Consider the following 18,633-nt stretch of genomic DNA (forward strand, 5'->3'; position numbering starts at 1 on the left):
TGTGCAAGTAGACCGCATTGTAAAGTGAGTGTCTAGTGTTTGTTTGAGGGAGGTGTCTATTCATAGCAACACGTTAAAAAGTGGATTTTAAAACAAGGCAGATTGGGCAGAGCGAACTGCAACATACACAACTTATCATTTATTTTGGAAGGCCCGTTTATTTTTGCCATCAACCTTATTGTTAGGTCACCACGGCAACAGTGTTTCAGTGTTACCTGGTGGCTGGTTTAGATTTTTTTTTTTTCTCTTTGCTTCTTGCTGGCACAAGAAGACAGTTCTACGCACGCACACACGCTGATTGGAGTTACACAAGCTTGTGCATGCATTCTTATAATCTTTTCAAGTTGCTCATGCAGGACAAAGGTTTCTTCTTGACGAGAATGTGCGCGCGTGCGTGCGTGTTAGCGTGACTCCACTACAAACAAGGCCCCATTTTTCTTTTCAGAGAAATTTTGGGGTGTTGATAGTGGCCCAAATCCTGCATCCAATTAAGTGAATGAGGTTATTGAAGGTGCTGGCGTCGTTACAGGACACACACGCACACACACGCACACCCGCACACACACACACACACACACAAAGGAGGTTTCACTTGGTGAAAAGTGCATCCTGAGAAAAAAGTTGTGCGTCATTGGTGAGCAAGGCAGCACCCGTGGCCACTAGGGGGCAGCAGACTTGCTGAATGCATAGTGGGCAGTCAGGCGGGATGATTTAGCTCGGTTCAATTTGTCAATTCAAAATCTGCTTCTCGTCACAGAGCTCAAGTCATTTGAGAGACTGGTAAGAAGAGGAGGTGTTTATTTGAGTAAAGAGTTTTTTCCTATAAGAGGTGTCAATGTTTGTATTTGCTAGAATTTTTTTACGACTGCATGACTATTACACGTTTTTTCCTTCCAAAAAGTGAAGTTTGGGGGGGAGGTGTTTATTATTTCTCAAGTGGACATTGCAGCATTCTTTCACTTTCTCTTCAATTCGCTGCCTTTTTTTTTTTCTTGCTGCGGTTAGCAAGAGACATTTTCTTTCCTGGTGGTAAAAGAGAGGTGTTTATTTGGGGAGAGGCATATATCGATGTTGCTGTTTTGTCTAGCCTCCCCTAAATGGGCTTTGTAATTCACTATATATGCCACAAGATCTACTTTTGTCTAAATAGACCTCCTCAACTGACTTCAAATCGGCAGTTAGTTTCTTTGTCAATAAATAATTTTACTTTCTCATCATTCTTCTGTGATGCGCATCACAGGGTGACAGAGTTGGTGGGTTACACTCCGGATGATCTGCTGGGTCGCTCAATTTATGATTTTTATCACGCTCTGGACTCCGACAGCGTCACCAAGAGCCACCACAACTGTAAGATACCCGCACACACAAACTCAACACGCTAGCACACATTCACTCACATGACACATATGCGCACACACACACTTTTAAGTGGCCTATGCTGCATGAGGATCCTGTTTCCTGTTTCCCGACGAGTGCATGCTAACTTAGCTTGGAAGCAATGTTGGAACGTACTCCACCCCCTCCATCATCGCTATTTTTACAATTGAAAACTGCAAGAAATATCACCCTCGAACGTGCTGTTCATCCTCGACAGCGGGTGGACCTTTCCCACCGCACCAAAGAGCTGGAGACCAGGGCCACACCCCAAATTACCTTCATAAAACAAAAACGGTTGACCAGCGATTTACCTGTCACAAATAAATTGCCTCGAATGATCCCAGAAGAACCACAAAAACGCCACTGCTGATGTAAAACCAGCAAAACATCCCAACACCTACCTTTGTAACATCGTAACGACTGCCTCATTGCGGGTCCTTTCACGGCGCACGATATGACGCCCAGTTACCATCTTTGGATGACTTTACGAAAGCGAATGTGATTTGTCATGTGAATGGGCTCAGTGTCTGATGTGTTTATTTATTCATTTATTTTATTCTCAGTGTGCAGCAAAGGGCAGGCGGTGAGCGGTCAGTACCGGATGCTGGCAAAGCGCGGCGGCTTTGTGTGGGTTGAGACGCAGGGCACCGTCATCTACAACGGCCGAAACTCGCAGCCGCAGTGCATCGTCTGCGTCAACTACGTGCTGAGGTAAATGACCGCTCGCTCTGGTTTTGCTCCACATCACTCATTTCGTTAATGAGAGTGTGGAATGAGATGAATGAGTCATTCCCTACTTCCTAATCACTGGCAACTGTTTTTTAGTGGACGTCTTAGAGAAGCCTGTCTCTCTCTCTCTCTCTCTCTCTCTCTCTCTCTCTCTCTCTCTCTCTCTCTGTCTCTCTCTGTCTCTCTCTGTCTCTCTCTCTCTCTCTCTCTCTCCAACCTTCTTGCACTCTCTCTCTCTCCAACTCTCTCTCTCACTCCAACCCTCTCTCTCTCTCTCTCTCTCTCTGTCTCTCTCTCTGTCTCTCTCTCTGTCTCTCTCTCTCTGTCTCTCTCTCTCTCTGTCTCTCTCTCTCTGTCTCTCTCTCTCTCTGTCTCTCTCTCTCTCTGTCTCTCTCTCTCTCTCTTTCTCGCACTCTCTTTCTCGCACTCTCTCTCTCTCTCTCTCTCCAACTTTCTCGCACTCTCTCTCTCTCTCTCTCTCTCTCTCTCTCTCTCTCTCTCTCTCCCAACTTTCTCGCACTCTCTCACTGTCGCACTCTCGCTCACCCCGCAGTGACATCGAGGAAAAGAGCACCCTCTTCTCCCTGGAGCAAACCGACTTGCTGTTCAACGGCGGGCTCTTTGCCGGGGAGAGCGACGGCGAGGGGCTCTTCTGCAAACTCAAAGAGGAACCCGAGGACCTGGTCCAGCTGGCGCCGACGCCCGAAGACACCATCATCAGCCTCGATTTCGGTCGGACTTCGAGCTAACTAAACTTGAGCAGCGTAAAAGCACGCGACCAAATAGTGGCTTTGTGCTGATGTTTAATGAGGGGGGCGGTGTTCGATTTAATCAAAGCTTGAAAAGTTAGAGCAAATCAAAAATATGAACTATATTGCCGGATATTAGTGAGCACACTTAATGAAGGCGAGGTGTTAAATTTTCAAATTTTTATTTGGCTCCTCCCTTAAGCCATAGAATAGATTGAATAGCATCTGAAAAGTATCACCACAGAACTTCGTACAATTTGGCTTTTCATTGAAGAAGAGGTGCTAAATTTGACGGCAACTGCTGATTTCCTCTGACAGGCCATCCTCATTTCGAGGAGCCATGCCAGCATCCAGCGGCGGTGTACGCTCAGCAGCCCGCGGCCTCGTTGCCCGTGCCAGGGACTCCGTCCTGGGTCGGCGAGACCCTCGGGAGCACCTCGCTTCCTCCGGCTTGCGACGCAGCTAACAAGGGCGCCACATTCACAGCCCAGCAGAAGCCGCCACCCTGCAGCGCCACACCCAGTCTGAGCAGCTGCTCCACGGTGAGAGCGGGGCACAGCGCCCCCTATGCTCATGGAGGCAACCCTGCGGCGCATGTTAACAAATGTGTGGTTCTACCTTGGTGGTCCTCAGCCCAGCAGCCCTGGCGACTACTATAGCAATACCGACGGAGACCTGAAAGTGGAGCTAACGGAGAAGCTCTTTGCGCTGGACACCGAGGGTGACGGTCCCGCAAACACTGAGGTGGGTGTAGTCCTCACTGGTGCACGTAACAAAAGAGAACGTGTCCTCCAAAAAGTACGGAACTTCGAGTTTAAAACGCGTCTACCTTTTACCCCCAAGTTAGATTGTTAATCAAACATTTTGTGTTGTCACCCAACTACTTGTCATGTTGCCACATTTCATGAAGAGGAGGTGTTCAATTATTTAGAGGAAGTTTAGATTTGGCCTCCATCCTGCAGATTGGATAACAAATCAAAAATATTAACTGGGAATATCATACAATATCAGCCATTCATTTTTACTCAACTTGAAATATCGTGTTTAAAGCCAGTGATTGTGATCACTTTCTTGAAATACTTTTTTTCATTAACTGTAAAATGTATGTATTTTAATTTCACGTTTCCAAATTTAAGATTGTCATTTGAAAATACAACATTGAATAATCCATATTTCTTATTACTTCAAATTGCATTTGAGATTGTCTTTGTTTTATATTGGAATAAATTAATTTGCTTCAAAAACAAATAGTGATGTCTTACTCCAAAATGGCCACATTTTGAACTAACGACATATCCGCCGCTTGAGTTTTTCAAGCCAGCTAATTGTAACACTGTTACTTTAAGAATAAGAAGATATTTTCTTCTACTTGAAGGGAAGTCAATATTTCAAAGAGTCGCACCTTTGGCCACTTGGTCTTAACCGCCTCCATTGTTGTTGTAAAAATAATGCATCACAGCACAGAATGCATTCTAGCTTAACAAGAAGGACCCACCAGATTGTGCGACTGCAGAAGGTCCCAAAATGTATCGCTGTATTTTTAACAATGCATTGTAAAAGCTGAGTTTTGCCATTAAAGTTAAACGCGGCAATTAAAAAAGACTGCCTTTATTTTATGACATTTAAAAACCGTAAAAGTCTCATCATTTTTAAGTCAAAATCAAAAGATGTGAAAATTAACACAGACTGGTAAAAGTGAACCTCCAATTAAGTGGTGTCATTTCCATGTCAGAAAATCACTTTTAGATCAAGTAATCAGAACTAGGTTACTTTTTAAAGAAAGTACAAATTCACTAAGTTACTTTGTCAAGGTAACTGTGACAACACTGGTTGTAAAATCTTTTGATGTTATTCTCATGTCACAAGATTGCTTTGTATTTCTTTGACTTGGTCATGTTTGCCTTGTGTTCTTTCAGCGGGACCTGAGCGACTTTGACCTGGAGACGTTGGCGCCGTACATCCCCATGGACGGAGAGGACTTCCAGCTCAATCCCATCATCCCTGACGCCGAGCCCCTGGAAGGGGCCGCCATGGGGGGCGGGGCCGCCGGTAACGGCGCTCTTCCTCCCTCCCAGCAGCAGAGTTTCAGCAACATCGCCAGCCTCTTCCAGCCCCTCTCCTCAGCCCCCCATCAGCACGGCTGCTACCGTCCGCTACCCGCTGCCCCGGCCCCCACCTGGGCTCCGGGTGAGGAGCGGGCCCCGGGCCAGGGGGCTCTGGACCCGAGAGCGAGGGCATACATGATGGGCCATGTGCAGAACCCGCCCTACCAAGCCCCTGCCAGCACCCCTCTGTCTTCAATGGGGGGCATTCAGAACCTGCAGTGGCCCCCGGACCCTCTGCTGACGTACCGGCAACAAGCGGCCAACAAGGCTTACCCTGTGAGCGCGGCGGCGGCCGAGCGGCAGCCATTTTGTCCTCAGAACCTGCTGCACATCATGCACAAAGAAAGGTGACAACGCAGGTTCAAACCATCTTTCGATTTGATTCAAACATTGTCACACCGGCGAGGCAAAGTTGCCGCACCCCGTCCCTACCCCCCCCCCCCCCCCCATGACGTCGGTGTGGCTAAAATAGCATAAAAGCAAGCCACCATTTGGGATAGATTAGACCTTATGCATTCGGCAGAAAAAGTTTCTTGATGGCCTCCATTAAATAGTTGAACAGATTCTTCTGGGAAAAGAGAGGACATTCAGCTTCATCGTTGAGAAATTCTATTTCTTTGTGTGCCTGTGTGGTGTGTGTTTAGGTGCTTTGAGGAGTTGGTCCACAATTACAGAGACCTGAGTCCAGCCAACAATATCAAGCGCTCCTTCAGTCAGATGTCGGTGAGTTACCTCGAAAGGGTTACGATGAACAGAATCGGTGACAAAGGGTAGCCATAGTGGCATCCAACCCTCATTGGAAGCAAATTCGACTTACTCCCGCCAATGCGGAACAAACTCTGGCATCGATGGTACAGGGACTGAACAGCCCGTATCAGGGGCTCGGTCCCGTGTAATCCCCAAGTGCCCCTCACAGAACTCCCCGAGGGTCACGGTTGAACGTCTTCTCCAAGTCCACAAAACACATGTGGACTGGTCGGGCCAACTCCCATGCACCCTCGAGTACCCTCCGAGAGTGTAGAGCTGGTCCACTGTTCCGTGGCTCAGACGATAACCGCACTGGTCCTCCTGCATCTGAGATTCAACTTCCCAACCGATTTTCCTCTCCAGCAGCCCTGAATCAACTTTACCAGGGAGGCTGAGGAGTGTGATTCCTCTGTAATTGGAACGCGTCCTCTATTCCCACTTGTTAAAGAGGGGGGACCACCACCCCAGTCAGCCAATCCAGAGGCACTGTCGCCGTTGTGGAGGTGTGGCAGCCATGACAGCCCCACAACTTCCAGAGACTTGAGAAACTCCGGGTGGATCTCATCCACCCCCGGGGCTTTACCATCGCAGAGTTTTTTTAACCACCTCGGTTACTTCAACCCCAGACATTTTTTTTCTATCGTGACAAAATTCTGATTGGAAAAGGATTGTCGAAAACCAAATTCTATGTACTAGAGATCCACAGTATTTTCACTGCATGGGTTGTTGTCATTTGTGTGTGTGGGTACGTTGGTGTGTGCGTGTGTGTGTTGAGCAGGGTGAAGTCAAGACGTCAGCAAGCATCTGGAAGAAGATGAGGGGCGACATGGCAAGTGGCGCGGGATCTGTGCCTGGTACAAGTCTGCCATCTTGTGTGATTTAAAAAAAAACTTTCAATTCTCATCCCATCCCTAAGCGCAAATGCACTGTTTTGTCCTGCAGAGCTCGAACGGGCCAGGATTTTGCCGGGTTTGAACACTCTGCAGCAAAACAGGAAGTCTGACTATTGTGGCAACATGGCAGGTGAGCTGGTGGCTTGTGCACAAGGCCACAAAAAGATAACGGCACTTTTTTTTTTCAAGAGATTTTTTTAAAATCATTATAGCAGATTTGCATTACAGAACTCGTTTAAGATACTGATGAGAACTATAAATAAAACATACATTTCTTGTTCTGATTAGAAGTACAAAATGAAATTGTAAATAAAAAAAACATAGCTTAATCAAATTTGAAAAAGATGTTAATACAATGGGTTTTTTTTAAAATGGCTCATTAGAATTTTTTTTTCAAAAATTTCAACATAAATATACTTTTTAAACGTAATATTGTAGAAAAATATTGGAAAAGAGTGATAAAGTGGAACTTACCTGGCTAGAAATGCATTATTAATACCTGCTGGGTAGAATAAAAAAATGTCCACATTACCAATGCGTGTTTGTTCTATCTTTTCAACCAAATAAATTCTAGATACAACTTTTTTTTTAATCTATATAGCTCAAAATGTTTGGCTTGTCAATGTGTTTGTTGCAGGTGTGGCCAGTCGCTTGCTGGGCCCGTTGGTGGAGCGCACCTTCCTGCCCGAGTTGACCCGCTACGACTGCGAGGTCAACGTGCCGCTGCAGGGCAACCTGCACCTCCTCCAAGGCTGCGACCTGCTGCGGGCCTTGGACCAGGCCACCTAGAACAAGGCCAGCGGGCCTCCGCGCGCACTTGGAGCCCGCCCGTAGCCTCCATGTTAAGCTAACTTAGGAGCACAGTCGGCCTTATTTAGTTGGGTGGGACATTGTTGTTTTAGCGCGGTTCACGCGTGCACAAAAACTTGCCTTTAGCCTTTCCGTCGTCGTTCCAGGACTTAAACGCCGCCCTCGCCACATTAGATGCAAGGCTAACGTTAATGCCACACACACACATGCACGCACGCGCACACAGAATTCTACTCAAACATTTTTGGACCATTTTGTATGAAAACTTGAGCCAACATTTCAATGCAAAAAAAAATTGTCAGGCAATGCCAACTCAAAAATTATTTATGCTCAAAACATGTTGGGGGTCTCAACCTCCAGATATGGAACGTTTTGAATGGGGAAAAAAAGCATGTTTTATTCTCGGGCCGCAACAAAAGATTATTTTAGTCATTGAAGAATGTGGCGATTGCTTTTTTTTCCCCAAATTGTCAATGAATTGGAATTTTTTTTTAAAATTTCATTTGCAGCCCTTTTTTCAAAACCTGCAAAAAAAATCAGGATATTATTTCAAATGGGGAGTGCAAAAAATGCACAAACAAAAATTGATTGGGAATATGTTGCTGGTTAAGTCTGTAACATTCATGACAAAATCAGCAAAAATGTTGATCTAAGCCAATGTTTGCTCATGTCATGTTTTGATTAAACACCAATATAATCTTGTCTTCCATCTTGGAGGACGACAGAAATCATATAATATTTCCAAAAGTTTCCAGAAATCAACAACGTCTCTAAAGTTTGAGAATTAATTATTGCACATCTACTTTATGACCATTTTGCATCCCAAAGAGAGCTTATGTAGTTTTTTAATTTTTTTATGACATTTGTCAAATGTAAAAGTATAATGTCCAAACTTCATACGTGGAAATATTTTTCATAAACATTCTGAAAATGCGGGTTTTATTCCCTTATGATGTCACTTGGCATCTCTGGTATCTGCTGGGAATTTTTTTTTTTTTTTATAAATATATTGAACTACTACCATTATGATAAAGAATCCACAAACGAATAATTAAAACAAAAACAAAAAAAGAAAAACCACCCAAATGAAAGGATTGAATAGCGTCAAGCAATCTTACTATGTTGCAATTTTGGCTGCTGTGTGGTGGTGCGTTCTTTTCAAACCATTTTTGTTAGTGCAATTTTTTTGTTGTCATGAGGGAGGCGAAAGCTTGGCTGGCGTTTATCGCCACAGGAGGATTACAGCCACATTGAAAGGAATCGGACAATTGAGTTAGAAAGCAGAATTACTTACAGAGAAGAAGAAAAAATCCAAAGTCTGATTTGTTTGTGAAAATTGATGTATTTTTAAAAGAGCTCATTTGGATTTTTACCAAGAATACAATTCTGACTGTTTTCTTTGTTTATAATTAAAAAAAATAGCACTGTAATATTTGATGATTGTAATTATTTTTTTGTCTATATAAATTAGCACCTTATTGACATTCTGTGATTGTCCTCTTTTTAGAATTGTATTGTTCTAAAAAGTTGTTTTTTTTTCCTCTTGGACAACATATTTTAAACTCGTAACAGTACAAATTTCTTATCAAATGAATACTTATTCTTGTAAAATGACTACGCGTTGCACTCTCGTAAAAGGACATTACGAGGTATTTGTCTCCTAATTGCAATTTAAATATTGTAAAGTTAGTATGACAAGTTACAACTTTATTGTTGTAAAATTGCCACTTTTTAAACAATGTCACTTTTTTTTTGCATTTTTTGGTATACAACTTAATGCTCATTATATTACAACACTACTCTTGGAAAATTCCACTAGTTCATTTTTTTCCTCATGAAATGAAATTAGTGTAGTCATAATATATATTGACTTTATTATTGTGTTAACTCTTTAACTTTGTGCAATTCTCAATAAATTATTTTATTTTATTTTTTTTTTGCATTCACAATTTTTTTTTTTTAATTCCAACATGATGATATTTTGACTAGGAGTCCAAATTTTGAAAATGACTAAATTATTGTATGATTGTGATCTTGTTCAATTCTGTATTTTTGCTTGCAACTCTGTGACTTAATTTTAGAGATTTGTGAATTTTGTCTTTTTTTTTCTCTGCATCCTGAGACTCATAAAAGTTTTTTTTTTCAACTTAATGATTGTGATATTTAGACTTTTCCCCTCATAATTCTTTAGTGTTAGTCGTTGCTGTTCAATGTGGCCCTAATCCTCCTTGGTCAGAGTGTTGTCAGGGGCGCGGGGGTCATTGAGTGGATTTTGTGCCAATCACGGAAAAGGTCCCGACCAGCACCATTGGAGAAAGAGGTCGTTCGGTGTTCCTCTGCTTTTTTTTTGTTTGGTTTTTTTTGTGGGGTTGGGGGGGGGTTGTAATGTGCTCTTCCTTAAAGTAGACCCTCTTCCTTTATTCCCCCACCATGTCAATCAAAAGTTGCCCGTGTCACCTTTTCTATTTATGTGCAATCTATTTATGTATATCGCAGCAAAAGCTTTCGACTATTTTTCTCTTTCAATGTAAACACATTTGGCCAAATGATGTCACTAATGTGCCTGATGTCATCCTTTTTGCTTCACATGTCCTTCTCGTTTGTTTTTTGTTTTTTTGGAGTTAATTGTTGTGTTGTGGTGACAACTTTTCACCCGTAGAGCTTTGCACGCGCGCACGTCGCGCATTTGGAATGTTGACGGTGGCCTTGTAGCGTCGATGTGTCCCGGTACGTGGTCCTCGCCGTCTCGGCTTTGAGGCGCTCCACTTGGCTGGCCAGTACTTGTCCTCTTCCTTCCCTTTCTTCCTTCTTGTTTGTGCTTTAAGAACATTCAAGTAGAAAAAAACTGAAATGTTGTTACTTTTCCAATATGTAGCATTTTTAATATTGTACAGCAGCCATCGGTTGGCGAGTTGCTCGAGTTCCTTCGAGAGTGTGAGGCAGGCAGGAGCGCTTACATCTACGTCTACATCTGCATCTAACCGACACGCAGCATTCAATTTGCATTTGTATTTGTTAGTTCCAAAGGCATTTATTGCTCTTTGCATCACATCATGCTGATATTTTCCGTAAGCTTCATTTTGTTCCCCTCAAAATGTGCCTTAGTCTTGTCCAGTTCTTAACTTTGTGCTACCCACTTGAACCACCGGATCCCCACTCTAAACTTATATGACAATCTGACTCCACTGCAGACTACATTAGAACCTGATTGTAACACCTCCAGAATCCTTGTAGAACCCACAAAACCACAATAGCCACATCAGCTGCTGATAAAATAAAATCATCCCCATACATATAAGACTTGGTCCCCCTCTAGCAAAATGGCGACGCATAGTCGAAACAACCATATCGAACCTTCAACAACAACCAGTGAGGTCCCTCAATCAGTACCAGTTCTGTTTACGGTTGAACTGAAAATAGTCATCTGGAAACACAAAAGATTCACTTTGAGCCCAAGACGCCACTGTTTGACCCAAAGACAACCCACAAAGTGTCCTTGAAACATACGGTCTAAAAAACCCACCTTCGGACTCCATGACATCACATGTGATACCCTGTCGAATCCACACGGTTTTCTCTAGAACCCACTTGGACTCAACTAAAACCCAAACAGTCACTACACAAAGTTATAAAAGCTTGTTTGGACTCCAACACTCCACTCAAACCCACAGAGTCATCAGAGAAAGCACAGTCTCAAAATGCTCACTTTGACCCCATGAGGTCACGGATCAAACCAATGCTGATCTCTCTACAACTCACAGTTACATGTACAACCCCATATGGTCTCAAAAACCTTATTGGACTGGAGCCAATTATGACATACTAGAGCCCACTAAGACCCCTTTAAAACCAATTTTGACCCAACTAAAACCCACAGAGTCAACACAAGAACCCACAAAGTCACAAAAGGCCCACGTCAACCTCACTGCAACGCGTATACTTCACCGGGACTCTCAAAGTCCAACTCTCTAGAACCGACAGTGGCCCTACAAACACAAAGACAGTCACAACTAAAATCCAAGCTGTTCCAAAAAGATAGACTCGAACCCCTTTAAAATCTTTGAGGTATGACAGCTACGTAGTTTTGATTCCAGTAAATCCCTCGTTGTCCTTTTGTAGAACCCGCATAGTAACCAAGAGACTCAGACCTCACTTAGTACCCCCCACTTCAGCAGATTCCAGTAGAACCATTTACACCCATTAAAATCAAAATAACTCCCCTGTAGAACCTGCATAGCGCCAAAAGAACCCAGTGTGCTGGCTCCATGTGAATTCCACACCAACCAGACAACTGCTGCAAGAACCAACTTCATCCCAAATGTCTGGTATTGAACCCGATTAGAACCTTTGAGGTACATGTTAGAATCACTTCTGACTCTAGTAAAACCTATATTGCGTTGTCTAGAACCCGCCTCGGAGCCAAATACTGACCCCGTGAGATACCTGAACCTTGAACGCACAACTGCTTTATTACTCAGTACTCTATTCTTTCTAGTTCCCACATTGACCCCACATATTCCAGACCCATGAAGTCTCCAAAAGCCACCTTGACCCCAGTTCGGCCATTGTAGGCCTCAGTAGAATCTAAAAGACTCACTTTGAGCCCACTTTAGAACCCTTGTAGCCCCCACTAGAACCACCTGGTGACGGAGGCTCAGGCTTTTTGTTGTTTTAAGGTTGTGATTTTTTTTTTTTAGCCAATCACAGGCCTGACAGTCCGTCAGTCCAAGTGAAGTGGAACTTGATATCATTGAAGTCAAAGCGCACCAAATGGTCAATAGGGGATTTTTTTTCCCCCGTTCCAAAATTTTGCAAACAATATGTTTGCCGATTGAATTATATGATATAGCGCTAGCTAGCGTTAGCCAAACTGTGTAAACGTATGTGGGAAAAGTTGGTGAACGGAAGTGGCCGTATTATAGGACGTGGTGTCATTACAATGTTGGCTGCGGTTCCACTGGCTGCTTGGAAAAGTTTCTCCTTGTTGGTCCCGAGAGGGACTTTTGGCACGCCAAGGCTAGCGGAAGTGATGCTAACATCGTAAGGGATCTCGTTTGACACCAGAAATCTGGTCACCGGTGTTGGTGGTCCTTGAAGTTCCCCCGACACTGTTCCATTCCCATTCCGAGGCAGAACGTTCCGTAATATTTGGGCAACTTGGAGAGACAATATCAGCATGTTGTGTGTTTTGTGTCGACAAACAGGGTTTTCCTTTTTCACTCTGGGATATACGTTGAACTTCTTATATTATTTAGTTCACTGAGCCCATTCAGCTTTTGTATTATGCTACGACAACTGATCTTATAATATTATACATCTATTACCATTGTTATTATGTAGAATTGAACCCATGCAAAACTTTTTTTTCTTTTCTGCACTGATATCTTGTTATTAAAGCATATTATTGACCTGACTGCATGTATTGTCATTTTCTGCATCAATGGTACTGATACATTTGTCTTGTTGGCTGATCCAGCCGTAGCTGGTTTGATCGTAGATTGTAGTTTTGTTTTGTTCCTTTAAAAATGCAATATACACCCCCCCCCCCTCCAAAAGTCTTGGAACGGCTTTGCTTTGCTATTTTACTGAAGACATTTAATTTTGACAATCGCAACTTGGGACTGACATTATTTAACGGGCTTCAAGCGAATCACATTGAACGTTCAGTGGCCAATCCAATTCAGATCTTGCAAGAAGTGCAATTTATTTATTTCAAATGCTTTTGTAGGCCTTTACTGCAGCCTCTCGCATGTCTTGTTTGTTTCAGTGGTGGGTGTTTCTCTGCTGGAGGTGAATCGCACGTGCTGTCTGGTTCAGGTCTGGTAACCTTCCACTTTTCCCTCCGATGAAGTCCATTGTTGTGATGGCAGTGTGTTTTGTGACATTGTCTCGTTGCATGATGTAGCCCTGATTGATTTCTCTCTTCTCTCAGCTTCAAAGTGGTTTCTTTTTCTCCACTCTCTGCTCTCTGTGTTTGCTTAACAGCAAATGCAGTTTTCACCGGTGAAACCCAAAGACGAAAACAAGCTCTATGTATTGTTTAAGCAATCAATCGAAAAGGCAACAGCTGAGCAACTCGAAACGCATCAGGAACGTGTTCCAGTACCTTTGCTCACTTAAAAAACGGGTGTCGTCAAGCAAAAAGTGCTCTGTCCTGCGGCGTCGGAACACATGGCGACGTCAAGGACATGAAAGAAAATAAATTCTCTTATGCACATCTTTTGATATGAAAGAAAAATGTCCTCGGTCTGCAAGAAAAACAAAGAAGTTGAGTTTGCTGTTCCATTACTTTTGGAGGGGGCTACAAACTGGCCTCCAAATATTTGCTCAGGTCACGTTTGTTTGTGTTGTGCTCTGATCTGGAGATTCTCGCGCCCGCACTGGGATGGAGTACCAACACGCATGCACAAACGCCAGACGAGTCTTATTCCCATGACTGAGGCTCTCCACGTTTGTTTTGAAGCAGACGCAAGACGGAGAAAAAAGATTTGACTCCATTTATCGTCTGATTTGACGTCAATCCCTCTTGGACGTTTTGTTCCGGCAATGAAGATGATTTTCCGTCGCTGCGTCCAGCGTTGTGCGTTTTTCGCTCTCCCGGGATCAGCACGTTACGCAGCTGGAAGGCGATTCGCGTTCGTGTTTGGCGACCTTTGAACTCTCACAAGTCCTTCCTGTTCCTGAGCACACAAACAACATATTTCATGTTCAATGCCGCAGCCGTATGTCCGATGCGATGCGTGCGTGCCTCCCGGCAACACGTTACATCACATCCCGAATGTCCACATGCAGCCATTGTCTACTTGGGTCTCCTTTGTCCGAACGCAGGAAGTGGCAAAAAATGCGATGTTTGGCGCAAACGGAGCCCCGGAATTGTCTTTGCAGCCATTGTTGGGCTCCAGCAGACAGCGTCTTACGCAAGCCTGAGTTACTCCAGCATGCTTCACCTTTGACCTCTTCTGCATGTCAAATGACGTTCATCTTAAGGAAGTAGAAGCGGCTCGTTTTGGCAAGGCAACACACATGCTTCTTGTGGGTACAACAAGGACGTGATTTAATTTGCGATGCAAGACGTGCTTGCTGGATTTCATAACACAGCGTCTCAAAAAGATGATTTCATCATATGCGACTTCCATCTTTACGCTTTGATGAACCGCCTGCGTATGTCGAGTCAGGCTTCTTGTGAGTCAACTGATTTGAGAATCATGTTGGCTAAAACACAGGTGTCAAACTGGCAGCCCGTGGGCCATGTCTGGCCCGCCATGTCATTTTATGTGGCCAGCAAAAGCAAATGACGTAGGTCAGCTTCGTGATGCTTGCTAAAATCTGCACCCAAATGAGAAATTGCGATCATCATCTCTTAACGTTAGTACAGTAACGTAAATAGTAGTTGGACAAACTATTAATATCATATTAGAAAATATTTCAAAACTGCATCGCTAATTCCAATTACGTTGCACAATGAACATTGTGCTAAACAAATAAAAACAGAATACAATGAATTGCTTTTCATTAAATACAAAGACAAGCAAATGTTCAAAGTCATCAAGGTTATTTTTTGTTGTTTGTTGTTTTACGCAAATAATCATGAACTTAGAATTTGATCGTCAAAAACCTGCTTGAAGACCTCGGACCGTAGAGCAGCTGCAGGCAAGAATGGGAACGAATCCCACCAACATTTGTGTCCTCATTTCCCAAACGTTTATGTAAGTTTAGATGCTTCAACATAGAATTGGAAACAAGAAACCAGTCGCAGCTTTTTGGGATCCTGTTACCGCCATAAAATTCAAAGTTAATAATCATTTGCTATAATTTATCAATCTGAACAATAAATATATTGTCTTTGAAGTGTAATCCATGAAACATAGTTTGAATATGATTTGCCAATTTTTATATTTTGTTTTTATTCAAGTTCAACATTTGTGTCGTTTGACTGTAGATGGCTTCTGAGTCAGAATTAACCTGAAAGCGAAATGAACAACGCAAATTCATCCCTCAATTCATGTTGACGAGCAACAATCCAATCTTTCATTGCTGTACTTTTTGACCACCTGTTGGTTGTTATGGCAATTTTCCTGAAGGACTCCGTGACCTGTCGGCCTTTTCGTCAATGTCGGGTGGTCACAGCGAGCACTTCCTGTGCGGACGCCAGGGAGGTGGGGGGGGTGACGCATGCTCCCCCATCGGCGTGTTTTGGAGACAAACACAGTAGGCGGCCCAGCTTCCGGGGAGGCCCCACATCGGCTTTCTCGTGAGAATCTCGTGCGTGTGCATGCGCGTGTATTTCTCTATTAAACATTTGAAGGCCATGATTTTGCATACACTTTCCGAAAGAAAATATATTGTTGGTATTTCTACTGTTTAAAAAAAAAGATCATTTGAAAGTAGGCATAAGCCAAAGAGTTTGAGGTGGTTTTAAAAAGTTACAGTTTAAACAAGCGCAAAAGCTGGCTGTCGCCTGTCATACAATACGATACAACTTTTTTTATATAGCGCATTTCACAACAGCTGGAGCTGCAACAAAGCGCTTTCCATATGATGTAATATAAATTATTGGAAAATTAGAACACAAATTAAAACTTTTCTTTGGTGAGGGGACCCGTAAGCAGAACGCAATATGATTGGCTGCTTGCAGAGCTGAGTAAAAGTGCCGCCTCTTTGAAGGTAATTGCCTCCAATTAACTTTCTCTTCTCTGTGAGCAGAGAGAGGAGGGCTGGGCAGTTACGAACGGCGGAGAAAGGAGGGCAAGACAAAAGAGACGGAGGTCTTTTTGATCTGTTCGTTATACTTAAAAACAAAAGAGAAAAAAAAGCACGTACAAAATGAGTAGTAGTCTGTTCTTAAAATAGCTCTCCGGTGATGAGACGCTATGACTTACTAAGAAGAATTAATACAAAAGAACAATACCAGCATGAATTTACTTATTTAAAGATAAAGATAAAGATGTCCTTTATTAGTCCCACAATGGGGAAATTTGAGAATAAAGGTAACATGGTTTCTTAATGTAACAAATACTCAATAGTTTAAAAAAAACATTGCTTTTAAGGAAAAAAAATGTTTTTATTGACTCAAATATATCTAAAAAATTTTAGAGTTGGAATCTTGATACTGTGATAATTTTGATCACGGCACGCTCTTAACTCAAATTGCTCCTGTCTTCTAAGTTTGTTGTGGGTGTGATGACCACCAGGGGGCACTATATTGCATGCTGACGTACTGCATATTGAGGTTTCTTTTTTTTTTTTTTTTGCAATTTTATGAATTTTATTGGTAAAAAAAAGTTTAATCTCATATGTTCGCAATTTTGGTCAAAATTTTTTTTCTAGAGAAAAATAATACACGTTTGATTTCTTAATATAATGCCTATTTTTCTGGTTCGTTTTTTTTTTTTTTTACTCTCATCGAGTGGGTGCCATCGACGACGTCTCACAGGGCGTCCATGTGCGCAATTGCAGCCTGTCGTGGTCGCTAGGCAACATGCTGCTGGCCTTGGCCTTCCTCATCGACGACTGGTGACCTCTGTTGGCGGTGGTCACGGCCCCGCTGGCCTGTCGTCCTCACCTGGTGTTCAGCAGGCAACAAGCGGCCGAATAATGTATGTAACATTAAAAGGAATGAGACATGGGACATTAGCAGGTCTCTATCTATAAAATGGTGTGTCATACTCAGGGTTGTGTAAATGTGGTACATTAACTTATACATTAATATGGTAGGGTAGAGAGCCGGTATGTGAGCTGTACATATAATGTGGCACTAGACTAGAATTTGTGCACGGTACGTACGACTGGCATTAAATATGATACATGTGTTGGAGATATCTGCATGATCTTGTAATATTACGTAATAGCTTTGAGCCAGGCAGCCTAGTGGGTTATTTCTGGACTGTGGGGAGTTTTTCCATAGACCTAAATTAAAAAACAACAATCAATCATGTTGTTGCCTTAGTAGATGAGTGGCATGTACATTCTGCGGTGACCATTTAGTAAAAAGGGGCTTTCGGGAGCCTCCTTATTGACCATGTTCCTGTACACCGCCAAGCTTGAGGCCACCGTGCTCAGGTGAGGCATGCGCTCATTGGCTCTGGGTTGACTGCTCGTCTCATTGGGTTGTTTTCACCCAAGCAGTGCACGAGAAGAGAAGGGCAACCTCAATTTGGAGTTTGGTTCCCATTCAGAGACTTAGCTTAATTTGTGGTCATTTGCTGCTCCCTGTTGGTCAGGAGGGTGTCTCATTACTGAATATGATACAGTAGTGCAGGAACGGAAAAATGCAACGTTACAGGTACATCTCTTAAATGTGTGGTAAATATGGTACATTATAGAGGCATAGAGAGTAAATGTGATGGAAATATTGTGCATTAATGGACTATAGAACATAAATATGATTTTCACATTCACCTCTTAAGTGGGCCAAACTAGTATCTTCATTGCCGAAAGAGTTGAAAATAGCATTCCCAATTTTTGCATGAACCAATGTGATGTTCAGTGAGGCTTCCCGTAGATGTGCTAAGAATGTGCTTTTTTCTTCATCCATCCATTATCTGAGCCGCTTCTCCTCAAGAGGGTCGCGGGCGTGCTGGATCCCATCCCGGCTATTCTCGAGCAGTAGGCGGGGCACACCCTGGACCGGTTGTCAGCAAATCGCAGGTTTTTGACGACAGTGTTACTCTGGCGAAAGCACCTGTTTAGGATTATAATTAATTCTAACGAGCGGTGGTAGGCTATATCCAATTAGCAAAAGATGTTTTCTGGAGATCTACAGTTGAGTAACTGAACTGAAGTCATGTGACTTGACTCGACTTGACTTTGAGAGAAGGTAGTCAGTCAGTCTGTAAAAACAAGTTGCTTGTGTTTGAATCTTTCACTGTGACACACTTTGCACCGGGGATTGTTTTGGTCCGTGTCCATCTCGCTGAAGCCATACCATTTCCACACTAAAGACCTACTTTTGTCCGAATTATTAACTATGGTGCCTTAGATCCACCAAAAATAAATTTTATCCATAAAATTCGGTTGCGGTTCAAAATCGCTTTATCGAACAGCCCTACCGGATTGGTTGAGTTTAGGCGCTTGGTGGTAATACTCATTAACATTTAGGAATATTGGGCTTTATAGTCAAATTTCCAGAACCTAAACTACACACAGTTCTCATTTGGTCATCATGAGACCAAGATGAATTGATTGACTGGTCATGGTCTCTGAACTTCGAGAGGAATCAGATGA

General features: G+C 43.0%; 1 protein-coding gene across 1 annotated transcript in view; it reads left to right on the plus strand.

Annotated features, from left to right (window-relative positions):
- Positions 1-12,823, plus strand: part of epas1b (endothelial PAS domain protein 1b) — a 29,955-nt gene extending 17,132 nt beyond the window's left edge. Inside the window, exons 7-16 of the mRNA XM_088304786.1 lie at positions 1,241-1,347; positions 1,941-2,088; positions 2,660-2,838; positions 3,174-3,397; positions 3,489-3,599; positions 4,772-5,307; positions 5,605-5,683; positions 6,486-6,561; positions 6,650-6,730; positions 7,238-12,823. Coding sequence (XP_088160912.1) covers positions 1,241-1,347; positions 1,941-2,088; positions 2,660-2,838; positions 3,174-3,397; positions 3,489-3,599; positions 4,772-5,307; positions 5,605-5,683; positions 6,486-6,561; positions 6,650-6,730; positions 7,238-7,389 — 1,693 coding nt within the window. The 3' untranslated portion in view covers positions 7,390-12,823. The remainder of the gene's footprint in view (positions 1-1,240; positions 1,348-1,940; positions 2,089-2,659; positions 2,839-3,173; positions 3,398-3,488; positions 3,600-4,771; positions 5,308-5,604; positions 5,684-6,485; positions 6,562-6,649; positions 6,731-7,237) is intronic.
- The last annotated feature ends 5,810 nt before the right edge of the window (positions 12,824-18,633 follow it).

This window comes from Idiotropiscis lumnitzeri, chromosome 9, assembly GCF_059441095.1.
Source record: "Idiotropiscis lumnitzeri isolate Australia: NSW breed Sydney's pygmy pipehorse chromosome 9, RoL_Ilum_1.0, whole genome shotgun sequence".
Taxonomy (NCBI): Eukaryota; Metazoa; Chordata; class Actinopteri; order Syngnathiformes; family Syngnathidae; genus Idiotropiscis; species Idiotropiscis lumnitzeri.